At 40.0% G+C, this 13,846-nt stretch overlaps 1 protein-coding gene across 1 annotated transcript; it reads left to right on the forward strand.

Moving 5' to 3' along the window:
* Positions 1–506: 506 nt before the first annotated feature.
* Positions 507–12,270, forward strand: kcnj10a (potassium inwardly rectifying channel subfamily J member 10a; the record flags this gene model as incomplete). Its single annotated transcript, XM_080905662.1, has 5 exons — positions 507–888; positions 4,941–5,152; positions 6,336–6,467; positions 6,817–6,994; positions 11,861–12,270. The coding sequence occupies 5 exons, from the start codon at positions 507–509 to the stop codon at positions 12,268–12,270; spliced, it is 1,314 nt and encodes a 437-aa protein (XP_080761788.1).
* Positions 12,271–13,846: the final 1,576 nt, after the last annotated feature.

Raw genomic sequence — 13,846 nt, forward strand, 5'->3', positions numbered from 1 at the left:
TGAACAGGGTGTTCACATCCGTGGCTCAAGTTTAAAGACCTCTTTTTCTTTTATATAAAAAAAGGTCACTGGTGCATTCAGCAGCTGTCTTGTGCAACCAACATGTGAAAGAGCCTGTGCTTTCATGCTTTTAATGTGAAAGGGCAGCTGTGCCTTCAGTGAAAGAATAAAGGGGTCTTAAATGGACCGCCGTGGATAGCTAGCAACTGTCCAGCTGAAAATGTGCCTTTAATGCCTCTCTTCTTCTTCTCCTCTCCTCCTAAATGTTCCACTCTGTCATCTTTCTTTTTCACGTGCTTATCGAATTCTCTTTTTCTTACGTCCTTCACTCTTTCATTTTAAAACACCCGCTGTTCATTTTATTTTACTGCCCATCCAACCAATTCCCCTTTTTTCCTTACTATCCTTTCCTTTCTTTTCCTTCATACTTCTTTTGCACACCTTTCCTTGTGTCCTTACCTCTTGCTGTGTCCTCTTTCTTTCTCCTATACCATGTAGCTTTGGTCATGACCTCAGCCACACCGCCTTCCTCTGAAGGCACCTCCCCTCAGAAAGTTTGCCATTCTCAGACACAGACTGACATCACCAAGCCCCTGCTGACCCCCACATATGGAACTGGCGGTCATGCAGGAGTGGGAGGAGCTGCATCTGGAGGTCCAAGTGCTCTGCGAAGGCGGCGGCGTGTCCTTTCTAAAGATGGGCGGAGCAATGTACGCATTGAGCATGTAAGTGGAAGAGGGGCGCTGTACCTCCGTGACCTCTGGACGACTTTCCTGGACATGCAATGGCGCTACAAGTTGTTCCTCTTCTCGGCTACCTTTGCGGGGACCTGGTTCGTGTTTGGAGTACTTTGGTATCTGGTGGCCATGGTGCATGGAGACCTACTAGGTAAGCATGAAGAAGGGTCGACAGTGGAGAGTCAAAATGAGAGGGGAAAGAAAACTACAAAGTAAAAGCAGAAAAGATTTTAATTGGCCTTTAAATGACACAAAAATCGAAATCATTAATTCAAAAGAAGCAAACTGTCATACTGAATAACTCATGTCGTAAAGGGAAAGTGCCTCAATGGGGGAAATCATAAGTTTCATTTTAATGGACAGAGACAGAAGATCACAGTACATAAAAGTTAGAAACTGATTACATATCGATGTGTGAAATAAGTATTTGATTCACTACAAGCCACGTAAAATTCTGCCTCACAAAGATTGCCAGTGTGCTGATGTGGCACACAGGTTTCAATCAATGAATCAACCAATCAAAGATATTCCTGATCCAACTCCTTATGTATATAAAGCACATCTGTCCACAAAACAAATGTCTCTGATTCCTGTCTCTCCATCACCATGGGGAGCACTAACCAGTCAAAGCACATTGGGAATAAGACTGTAGACTTGTGTGAGGCTGGAATGGGCTACAAGACCATCAGCAAGAAACTTGGTGAGAAGGTGACAGTTGTTGGTTTCATTACTTAGAAATGGAAGAAACGACCATCAATTGCCCTTGGTCTGGAATGCCAAACAGGCTGGCATGTCTAGTCATTAAGGACACGATTGGTAACACACGATGCTGTAATGGATAGCAATCTTGTAGTGACGTTCCTCTGTTCAAGAAGGTTCAAGGAAAAATCTAAAGGATTCAGGCTTGGGAGAAAGTTCTGTGGTCAGATGAAACCAAAATTGAGCTCTTTGGCATCAGTTTCATAGCAACTTGAGTTACTGTGACATGCTGTGTATTGAGGAAGCGAAAACAGCACCACCGATGTCAAGCTTTTCCTAGAGGACCTACTTCACTTCCTTTCCTCAGTCAGAACACTGAAGATGAGTTGTTGACAGGTCTTCTAGCACAACAATGACAAGCAGACTGCCAACACAATAAGAGACTGGCTAAAGAAGACGCACATTAAAGTCGTGGAGTGGCCTAGACAGTCTCCAGACCTCAATCTATGGGCTCGAATTGTGGTCATAAATATTTTGTACTTGTAAATCAGGATTTGTATGTGTAAAAAGAATTTATGTGTGTGTAAAAAAAGATTTGTGTGTGCACACAGCAAAAAAAAAATCCCTGTGAAACTCTGCACTCAAGTTTCAAGTTATAAGTACGAATTTTGACCCTATTTTTCTTCCTTTCAGCTGATAGGTCAATGTCATGTCAATCACAAATTGAACTATCCAATCGGAGCGATACTTTACTGAGCTGCAGGTCCTTGAAGGGTAATACAGTTTGAAGCTGGAGGATCTTTATATAAATATTCCATAAGGCTCATACAAGCTAGGTCCTTTAACTTTTGGTAGCTGTTGAAAGGATACAGTTGTGGTATACCAGTGGTCAGAAATACCATTATTACTTTAGTATTACTTTAACACAAAATCAGTGTTGAACCGGGACCACTGCAATGAGTCACACTATGCAGCATGAAGGTGGTTTCACATCGGACACGGCATGGATCCAGAATTTGTTGCGCTGACTGCTGAGCTCTGCTTGTATATCGTTTTTTAGCGGCCGCTCTAGGTGTACTAGATGCACCTGATCCTTGTCGTTTCAAAACATGTATCTCTCTGACTTTATCTCCTCTACGAGAGTTTGTGTTGAATCATGTTCAAATGTTTAATAAAAAAGCATCGCTCATTCATAACGAGGAAAGCTTTGTAACTGTCCCGACTAGTGAAGAGTGTGTCAATTCCACAACGCTGCTTTTCCTCCGAGGTCAACAGTGCATTTGAAAATGCTCTGCTGGTTCCTGTGTAAGAACGTCAACCTGCAAGAAAAAGTTTACTTGGACACACACAGATGCTTTCCTTCAAGCGGCAGCTGAGATACGCTAAAGGATTGAGAGAGTTTCTCTGAATAGAAATGGGCAAAAAACCCCTGAGATTTGCGCAAACCTTGTAACCAACTACAAGTCTTAGTGCTCTACTTGCCAACAAGGGATTCCCCACCAAGTACGTTTACCAAGTCACGTTTCGATTGGGATCCAGTACTTATTTCATTCAGTTGCATGCAAATCAATTCTTAACTTTTAGGTAATTTCTGTCTCTCTCCTATAAAATGCATCCACCATAAAATTAGAGACTTTTCATTTCTTTGAAAGTGAACAAATTTACAAATTCAGTGGGTGATCAAATAATTATTTAACCACTGCATACAACATTTCATCAGCAGTAGTGTTGCAGTAGTAGTAGTTGGCAATTTCATTAAAGTCTTAGTCACACAGAACTAGAGACTGGTTACCAACTATGTTGATGCCACCAGTTCCAAGGGAAAAATTTGCATTAACCGAACAGTGGTTTTTAGAGGCTGGTAGCTGTCCAATCAGTTGCTAAAGCCACATTCACGCAAGCATAGAAACTGATCATAGAAACCAATCAGAAACCAATCAACCTAGCAACCCCCAGTCACTAAAGTGCGTATTTTGATGAGTTAATTTTAGAGGTTGCTGACAGTGCTGCACTCAGAACTTGCGTGACAGACGCTGACATGACTGCAAACTTGTGCAAGTTGCTGATAACACTGGTAGTGAAACTGTGAAAAGTGCAACACAAACCAGAAACGGAAACGGTTCACCCGCAGAGTTAAAGCTGTGCTATTTGAAATGTGATGACTGCAGCAGTAAAGCACATCTTTTACTCTGAAGATAAGTGTTCACCCTTTCTAGTTTGTGTCTCACAGTTTTTACATTTCAATGCTGCACAGAGAGTAGACTGATTAGTGTCTGCAGACATGTGCGGACCTTTCATGCAAACTGTGAGTTACTGTGTCAATCTGCCACTGATTGAAGGAATGACAAGGATAGAATGAGCTTTGCTCACTCAGCGTTAGCCAGCAACCTCTAGCAACCACTTGCAACTGATTGACAAGACACATTTTTCCCTCGTGAGTGGTTGTCAGATCATTGCTAAGAGGTCTCTAGCCCCGAGGCCTTAGTTAGTTACTGTTCGATGGATTTCCATGAAATAAACATCTGGTAATCCCTTTCATTTTTCTCCCGTGCCACCATGACATTGACATTGACATTGACATTTTTAATTTTAAGTGTAATAGATCAGTGACTATCAGGTGGATTGTAATGAAATGAGGGAAAACACAGACTTTGCATCTGTAGCCAACATTGCAATTTGCAGTTTAATTCTCAGGCTTTTGACCACATAGCAGTAAAACCTAAACTAAGATTTCACACATGGTCAATATTATACTATAATGAAGTGTTTAACTGACATGAGCTGAAAAAAGAAATTAAGAGTGTTAATCAAGAAGATCTTATTAGGGCATTCCCACATATTTTGTTTGAGGGTTCTCTTCAGTTTCTGGTGCAGGTTTGCAGGGATGTCACTGTATCCTTTACCCGTCGCTTGTTATGGTAAGAACCCAACAGCTTGAAACAAGTTTGAAGACCAAGCCAACATTTTGTCTCTTTCTCATGTGTTTCAAGCCATTTTCTGTTTATTTTGTGTTGTAACGAGAACCACACATGTCCTCTTTGTATATACTCATTCACTGTATATAAAGTTCTGTCTCTCTCTTTTTCGTTGCACAGTCGAGGAGTGTATCAGGTCACATTTCACTGCGTGTTATACCTGTATAACCATGCATGTGACAAATAAAGAATCTTGAATCTCTTGAATCACAAAAACAACAACAACAGAAACTGCATCAGTATTTAGATAAGTAGTACACTCCAAAGTACAGCACTCAGCAGAACATCGTTTTGCTATTGGACAAATCACTTCAGATATTCTATATTTTGTGAATTGTTACATTTTATAGTTTTTAAAATGTTATAATCCTTTACATTACTGCCTTTGCAGTACGGTCACACCTTTCTGTAAATGAGTAAACAATGAAGAAAGCATGACAAAGGCAGGACAGTGAAGGCTGAGAAAAGGAACAATGTAGTTATCCTGTAAGTGATTTGCAGATCTTTCTTTCTGCCTACATTCTCACAGAGTTTGACCCCCCCTCCAACCACACGCCGTGTGTAATGGAGGTGAAGACCCTGACAGGGGCCTTCCTCTTCTCTCTGGAATCCCAAACCACGATTGGCTTCGGCTTCAGGTGCATCACAGAGGAGTGTCCTGTAGCGATTGTCCTTCTCATCTTCCAGCTGGTCGTCACGATGGTGATGGAGATCTTCATCACCGGCACCTTCCTCGCAAAGGTAGTTTTAAGTTTAGAAGAAATTTTAGAAATGCCAAATTTGATCATCAGAAAAGTTGTGAAAGAGAACAAATTAAGTCAAAATAACTGCATCTTGTCCTTTTGTGTTCATAGGATTATGTATGTGCATACAGTGGCCCCTCGTTTATCACAGGAGTTACGTTCTAAAAATAACCCCGATAGGTGAAATCCGCAAAGTAGCCAACTTTATTTCTTACAATTATTATAGATGTTTTCAGGCTGTAAAACCCCTCACTACACACTTTATACACTTTTTTTCAGACAGGCATGAACATTTTCACGCTTTTCTCTCTTGTTTAAACACTCTCAAAGTTCAAACCTTCGTAGAAAAATAAACCCAGTATTATAGAATGAAACCAAAGGCACCCATGGTTACCTTTGACGGTGCAAAACGTTTGGTCGACATTATTGTGTTTGTTGGGGAGAAAACTTACAAATGTACAGTGCAGCACTTCAGAATGCTGAACGCATTCTGGACTGTACAGGAGACACGGCATGAGACCAGTCCTGATTGGCTGGTCTACAGCCAATCAGGACGCAATTTTGTTTTATTTAAAAAAATAAATAAATAAAAAAGCATGCAAAATTGCACCAAAAAAAAAAAATCCCCGAAACAGTGAGGCCGCAAAAGGTGAACTGTGTTATAGCGAGGAACCACTGTAAATACAAAGTAGCTTACTTAAACCATTTCTTCTTGCTGTCTGCCTTCAATGTTGGATTCTTTGTTCAGCATCTTAAACATGTATTTTTAAAACATGTGGGTTACATTGTTATCACTGTTCCTTTTAAGTATCTTTTGACACATTTTCCCGTCAGCTGAGGGGGTTGCTACACGTACCTCTATCTTTTGCCCTCATATGTTTTCTTCACAGTATCATTACAGCAATCAGTATCCTTATCAAGAAATGTCACGCTGCGTGTTGGTATTACAGTATATCAGCACTCATATCTATCATAATGAGGTTTCTTGCAGCTGCTTCCTCCTGCGTGTGGTCTAAAAATTCAACAGTCTGTCTTGTCAACATGATCTTGTAATTTCCTCCTTCAATGTCTTCTTTTTCAACATGTCTGGGTTATTTTGTTTCAAAAACTGAAATAAGAAGCCTGATAAATGGTTTCCGAATATCGACAACAGCTTCGACTTTGCTTTTCTCGCCTTCCAGGTTGCTCGTCCCAAAAAGAGAGGAGAGACGGTGAAGTTCAGCCAACACGCTGTCGTGTCGAATCACGAGGGACGGCCGTGCCTCATGATTCGAGTGGCCAACATGCGTAAAAGCCTGCTGTTAGGTTGCCAGGTAATGCAGCAGCACCTACAAACTGATTATTGCTGCTTAAAATATCCTTTTGTATATGAAAGCCTTCTTCCTGTAACTGTTTGGAGTTACTATTTATGTTTAGTTCCTGGAAAGTGTGTTTTTCATTATGAGTCGCTTCATGTCTATAAAACGTTTTCCTGTTATCTGAATATTTGCTTTGCTGAGGAAAAGCTTGCTGGTGACAAATAAAGCGAATGATACGCATCAGTGCCTTGCTCAAGGACATGGAGATGATGGCCAGTGCAGGTATTAAACCTGGGGCCTTCTGGTTACAGGATGCCTTCTCCAACCTCATGGCTACATTTACTCACTGCATCTTGGCTCCCAGGTGACGGGGAAGTTGCTTCAGACGTCCCTGACAAAGGAGGGGGAGACGGTGCGGCTGGACCAGAGAAATGTGCCTTTCCAGGTGGACACGTCCAGCGAAAGCCCCTTCCTCATCATCCCTCTCACTTTCTACCACATCATTGATGACAACAGCCCCCTCAGAGCCTGGGCAGCAAAAGGTAAATCCCAGCTCGAGTCAGAATGATGTGGAAGGATGTGATGAATAAGTCAACAGATAATTGTTGTTTGTCAGTTTACAGCTATGATTCCTTTACACATCATATGACCACTGTACATTAAATAGGGATCCATGTACTGTAAATACTAATGAAAGTGGGCACCGTGACCTCATCAATTAGTTTATGGTTGACTGTTTTAAAGCCTCAGTTTGGCTCTTAGTCATCACCGTAGCTCACAAAGCCATGGCTTACTTAGAAAGACACTTTTATTATTCAGTGTGACAATAAGCCGAAGGTACTTTTCTTGGTTAGTGAAAAAAAAACTGTAACAAAAACTTATTACTTATTTTAACGATTAAGTTGAAAAACCCCGCTCTTCCATGTATCTTTTGTTAAAACTGAAAATTAACCAAGCATGGAGCTGATCCGATCGACTACTGGGAAACTCCTGGGTAAATCACAGACAGTCATCGCTTAAGAAATACTCTGTTTCAGCTAATAGTTTCACTCTACATGGGATCATAATTAACAAAATTGACATCATTGTTGTATTCAGATGATTTTAAACTAGATTGACAACAAATAAATAAATTCAGCAGAACAATGAACACAGCAATAAATAAATAAGTAAAGTCAGCAGTTGCTTTATTTTCCAAAGACTTCTATGTAGCTGGACTTTTGTAAGAATGCAGGTTTAGGGCTTTTTCCAACTGGCACCATTTTTCAGATCCTGAGGCTTTTTATATGGTGGACACGTCTTTTATTAGGGTCTAATAAAAGCTTATCTGCTTGATGCTGTACTGTATGAAATTTATAGCATGTTGAATAGTGCAGTGGGATTCTGATGAACTGTAACATGTTACATGTAAACAGAAAAAAATACGAGTACCATGCAAAAGATGTGGATGTGCTGCAGAACACAGAGAAAGGTGTTCGTACTGGGTAAACACAGATTTTTATTTCTTTTGTAATTTTTTTTTGCAGATGGCCTTTTCTTGCCAAAATGTATGTCTAAATGCATGAAACAAACTTTTAATTTCAAGAAAATATATTTTATAGGGGCATTAGCAGACAGAAGCATCTGAGTCTTCTGCATTAAGCAATTTGTTTCTTTCAGTTCATGGAGAAAGGAAACTGAAATACGCATCGGAATATTTTCAATTCAAAACACACATCTGTTAATCCTGTTGTCTAAAAGGATTCTCTCAATATTAACATTAAGTGTTGACAAGTCTTAGAATGTGACAACCGTTGTGTTATTTCTCATTTCTCAGTCTTATTCTCAGCAACCACTTAATGACAAAAAATAAAGATATCATATTGTATGAAATGGGTTGTTTATTTACATTTGCTTTGTATGAAATGTATATCATTGACAGAAGTTTTACTGTATGCACATTGAGTATGTATGTGCATGTAGGTGTGTTGGTATTTACGGTCATGTGCTGCGTGCTTGGCTGCCTCTCGGTGTCCAGTGTTTGGCTTGTTTGGCTCTATGAGAGAAGATTTCTCTGGCTGGAATGTGTGTGAGAGAGACTGCCAGAGACACCCCTCATTAGAGCACAATACTGTACAGTCTGGAGTGCTGACACGAAGCCTGCACAGATCCATTTACAAGAACTCAGGCCTGATGGAATCGTACTAAAAATGACTCTATATATACATATATACATATATATGTAAACAAATATTAATATTATTAATTGTTTTTGTTTCTATAATGGTTAATCCACCTGTTGGTGAAATCTCTTTAATTAAAATCATATTTTTAATGCTAAAATTATTACTGTTATGTATGAATTTTCAAATGGACTGTTCTACAAAAAAGCAGAAAGAATAGTAAAGCACATCACTATTTTGGATTAAGAAACCCAGTTAAAGTTATTTACTTCCATTCCTGAACAGAAAAATTGGTTCTAGTTGTTGAATATTGTGCTTGACTAATTTCCTGACTTCTCAGAACTGTGCCGGCTCAAATGTGGGTATTGAAAATGCGGACTCAGTTTGTTATTTGTATATGCTCCATAAGGTTTAATTTTAAACAAGCTTTTGACAAGTTTCTAAAATATTTCTACTGTAATTATGTTTCATTTTCACTTCCTCTAAACTAAACAATAATTTGCATTTGCAAGAAAAACTTATTGAAGCAAGCTTTCATGACCACGAAGCCTACAGCAGTACAAGCACTAAATCCATCTTAAAGACTCCAGATCTGTATCATTGTGTGTCATATCATCTACACACTGATGTAACCTCCTGCATGAGTAATAAAACGCCCCGAAAACATTTTATCTTTCAGTTCAATATTTAACTTGTTTTGAGTTTTTCTTAGTAATGGAAAAACTGTCATATTTCACGTCACTGATCTGTTTTTCATTTGTTAACCCTTTACACACTGACGTACAGAAAGTATACGACTGCTTCTAATGATTGTGAATGCATGCATGAATACCTCTCATGCAAACTTCAGGGACACAGAACACAGCACTACACTTATGGAAGTTCAGCAGTGAATGCCTCCTTATGGGATCTATGGGAATTTGGCTTCAAGTGCAAAAAAACCTGTTTCTCCACAGTTGGAGCAGCAGGGCAGAATACTCTGGCTCTCCAACTGCTGAGACAGAGAAGCACACCTTAACCACGTCATCACTGAAAACTCCATGCACAGAAACTAAAAACCAAAAGGCTTGCACTGAATTGTGTAGTGAAAGTCTTTGCTTACAATAATCTTGGGGACTGTGAAACTTTAAAGTGCTCGTCAGCTGCGAAAGACATACTTTTATAAGAAACTGGTTACACCACAAAATTACAGCTACTAAAAAAAAGTAATCTGTTATATTACAGCATTACATAATGAGAGAAGTAACTCCTTAGAGTGACAGTTTTAGAAATTGTCATGGGGGCATAAAGTTTTATACTATAAACTGTATTTTCAAAAGAATACATTTGAGTCGAGTTGATATTGGTAGCCCCGCCTTGGTAGCCATCCTTTAATTGGAAGAAGTTTCTTGGTTTTGCTCACAGTGAGACGTTAGCTAAAAGCTAACAGTGAGGGCTTCAGAAATGTAGCACTACATCGTTCTCCTCCTCCACAGCTCTCGTCATCAGTGCTATGCAGAGGTGCAGGTGCTTCATAGTGTTGAGTTCCCAGGTAAATAATGAAATACTTGCACAATGTGACTGCCATCCTCTCGACTGTGTTCCCAGTCCACCTCACTGACACAACTGCAGCACTGATAATTTAACCATGCATCTAAAAGTCAGAAGGACTTGGAAATGATGAACAAGGATCTCAACAATTCTTACACTTTCTTAAATATCTTACCTCACAATAATACATCAAATTACTGAGAGGGAACTGTACTCAGAAAAAAAATGCATATCTTGTGGTGAGCAGGCCTCTCAGCTGAAATGCAAACAGTGCAGATATCTAGAGGCGTGCTTGGAAGATCACTGCATGCAGATGAGGCCTTTGCTCCGCCTGTAAAAAGGCCAACAGAGAGAATCCCGTGTGTATTAGTGGTTGCGAAATGTGGTGTTGTTGCCGTGGTGGGAGTGATTGTGGGTCTGGGTGAGGGGAAGACATGTTTACACAGATGAGTGAGTGTATTCTGAGTGAGGCCTGTTGATGCAGGTGTTTGCTTGTTTGGGTGCTGAGGTCGTGCACCGATGATGAGTATAAAGTATATTTTGTCTGTGCTTCTAAAGTACGTTCTACCTGTCTGTGACTACGCAGCAGCGCTTACTCTGCAGGCTTACTGACATTTCAGAAATGAGTTATTTAATTATTTGTGTGTGTGAGAGACTGTGTTGAGTGCTTTTGACAATGGAAAGTCATAAGTGGTGAGTTTTCAGTGAACAGTCACTGTTTGTGAAAATGTGCTAAAAGTTTTTGCTGATAATTTTTCCTTAAGTTCTGTATATTTAAGTCTGTGAAGCAGTTCTGTGCATGTTTGTGTGTGTGTGTATGTGTGTGTGTGTGTGTGTGTGTGGGTGTGTGTGTTTGTAACACTCATTTTCCACCGCAAGAGGCTGCAGCTTTGCCCTTTGTTCTAAGTAGTGCTAAAGGCACTTCCGAATGAGTGTTAATTTCTTCAAGCACTCTCAACAGAAGGCGTTTGTATTGTGTGTTAGCAAGTTCAAGTAAATAAGACACAATCTGCAGTGTTTGTGCTTAGGTTACAAATGTATTGTACTTTGCTGGGCGTAGATGAGTGGAGTTTTTTTCCACTTCCAGGGCCCAAGACTGCATGTCTGTGGACATGAGTTTAAATAAACTGTGCTCTGATGTTAACAGTGGATAGTGTTTAGTGTTTCTGCTTTTCACACCAACTCACAAGATTCTACAGTGGTTTTTATTGTAGTTTACATTTCCTCATATGGAGGAAGGCCTGTTGCCTCATGATGGAGGCAGATTTGTAAGAAAAGCCGGAATATTTTTTATTTTTTAATATATAAGGCGGGTTTGCACTACGCTGTGTGTGGCTACATGAAGATAACAATAACTCTGGAAATGAAAAGGTTTTTTTTTTTACCTGTTTTCATAGACAAACACATAAGTCAATATGCAACAGCAACAATAACCAACCTACATATGAATGCAAATTATTCAAGCAAACCTTTTTACCCACTTTGACATGTGAGAGAAACTGGTCTAGACCACGTTTCACATTTATATCTCAACAACTGTTTTCTCTCCTGCCTCTTCCTTTCATACTTATGTGACTTGTAATCAATGCTGCATCATATAAAAACTTTTATGCATTAACAGAAGAATTATATGTTTCTGTATCAAATTGTATGTTTTTTTTTATTAATGGGCTAAAGCATCAGAAACCAGTCACCTCGATACTCTTCTGGTTCTAGGTGGTGGCTGGACAGACCCAGAACTGGCTGACTTTGAGCTGTTGGTGATCATGAGTGCCACGGTCGAGCCAACCTCCGCCACATGCCAGGTTCGAACATCCTACCTTCCCGACGAGATCCTCTGGGGCTACGAGTTCCCCCCTGTCGTCTCCCTGTCCACGTCAGGAAAATACGTGGCTGATTTTGCCTTTTTTGACAAAGTGGCAAAAACCAAAACTCCACCCCTTTTCAAGCAGGGCCTGCCACCAGACGTGCAGTCGCAGGGGTCCCGTCAACGTAAGGGCAAGGAAGACGGAACGGACTTGGAAAAGATGAGACTGGAGGAGAGCTACAGGGGGGAGGAGAAGGGCCGCCAGAGAGGGCGTATTCGGGACAGCAGCCCACTGAGTGTTCGAATTAGTAATGTGTGAAAGGGAGTGAAAGAAGAGGTTCTGAAAGTTGATGTGAAACCGAGATCAGGCAAAGATAGGAACAAAGAAGAAGCGACCACATTCTCATGAAGAAGCCTAAACTGCCAATGCATGAGTTATTCTAAAGTACGTGGCAGGAAACTGAACACCTGGGTGTTAAGACTGCGCATGAAAACCAGACACACTCTTTAACCACAAGGCTGTATACCAGAACAAACAAAGAAGATGTTTACAGCCTTTCAGAGTTCGAATATCAAGTTACAAACCTGACTTATACAAATCGACAGCATGCTAAAAGATTTTGTATTTTCAATGATGTCAACAAATTAGTGTCTACACCGTATTTTTTAGAGAAAATTGAACGAGATGAGCCATGAACTTTAAAGCAAGTTCAATATACCCTCAGCATCTTTCCATTGTCTACATTCACTTACCCTAATAATGGCAGTCAAGTGGTCACATGAAGCTGGTTATCAACTTGCTAAATTAACCCAGGGTTTCTCCTACATGTCCATTTGAAAGGCAACAATAATACAGGCTGAATGTAACACAGCTGCTGCAGAGAAATCAGCAGTGTCAGTGTGTGTGTGTGTGTGTGTGTGTGTGTGTGTGTGTGTGTGTGTGCGTGTGTTGGGGGTGGGAGGGTCCTGAACAGTGGTTTAATATTAAAATGCATGTATGTATGTATGAATGCATGTGAGTGCTTTGGTCAGTAAGACTGGAAAAGAAGAGATGATATATTAATAAAGTTTAGCCTATTTGAATCCAGGAAAGAAAGCCAGCAGAAAAGGCCAACTGTGTGAATTAAAAGACTTATCAATATCAAAGCTCTGTCATTAAGACACAGGAGAATGATGCTCATCAGGGAAAAAAGAGATTTTAGACAGTATAAAAAAAACCTTTAGACCCTCCTACTGTCTGAGCAGAATCTTTCTACTGTCTGCGGAATCTTCCAGGAATGGTGACGCTATTTTCTGGAGAACTGATTGGTCAGCGAATTAGGTTTGCAGCACCGGACACTAAAAAGAAGTCATGCATTACTCATTACTTTTCTTAAAAGTAATTCAGTACATTACTTAATTGCCAAACAGAATATCACAGTAAAGCATGCAATAGACACGTTGGTCAAAGTGTCAATTTCATGCTTTTCCTTTTCCGAAGCAGTAAATGGACATGCATGCAAAGGTTGCATTACTAGCAGAGGGAGATAATAAATTTGCTGGCAAAGCTTTGGTGTGATATCAGGTTGAAAGTTATTCATTATACTGCTGAGATTACTTATTGTTACTCCATGAAATGACCTGAAAAGCAGTGTCCCATAATTACCATTTAAGAATATAAATCTGAGTCTACAGTCCCACACATCAACACAAATCAATATCCCAATGAGGAGACACACACACGATCATTTATTTCGTTTTTACTTATGAAAACAAAGCAGATGAAAGATGAAAACCAGAGACTTCAAAGTCGTCGCCACAGTGATTCTACTTTAGAAACATGAACAGGTAGAAACAGAGGCTTCAGTCTTACTTCTCAGCAGTTTGTTATCTGTTAAAGTTCAGGGTCTGGCTGC

The sequence above is a fragment of the Rhamphochromis sp. 'chilingali' genome (genome assembly GCF_963969265.1).
Source record: "Rhamphochromis sp. 'chilingali' genome assembly, chromosome: 1".
NCBI lineage: Eukaryota > Metazoa > Chordata > Actinopteri > Cichliformes > Cichlidae > Rhamphochromis > Rhamphochromis sp. 'chilingali'.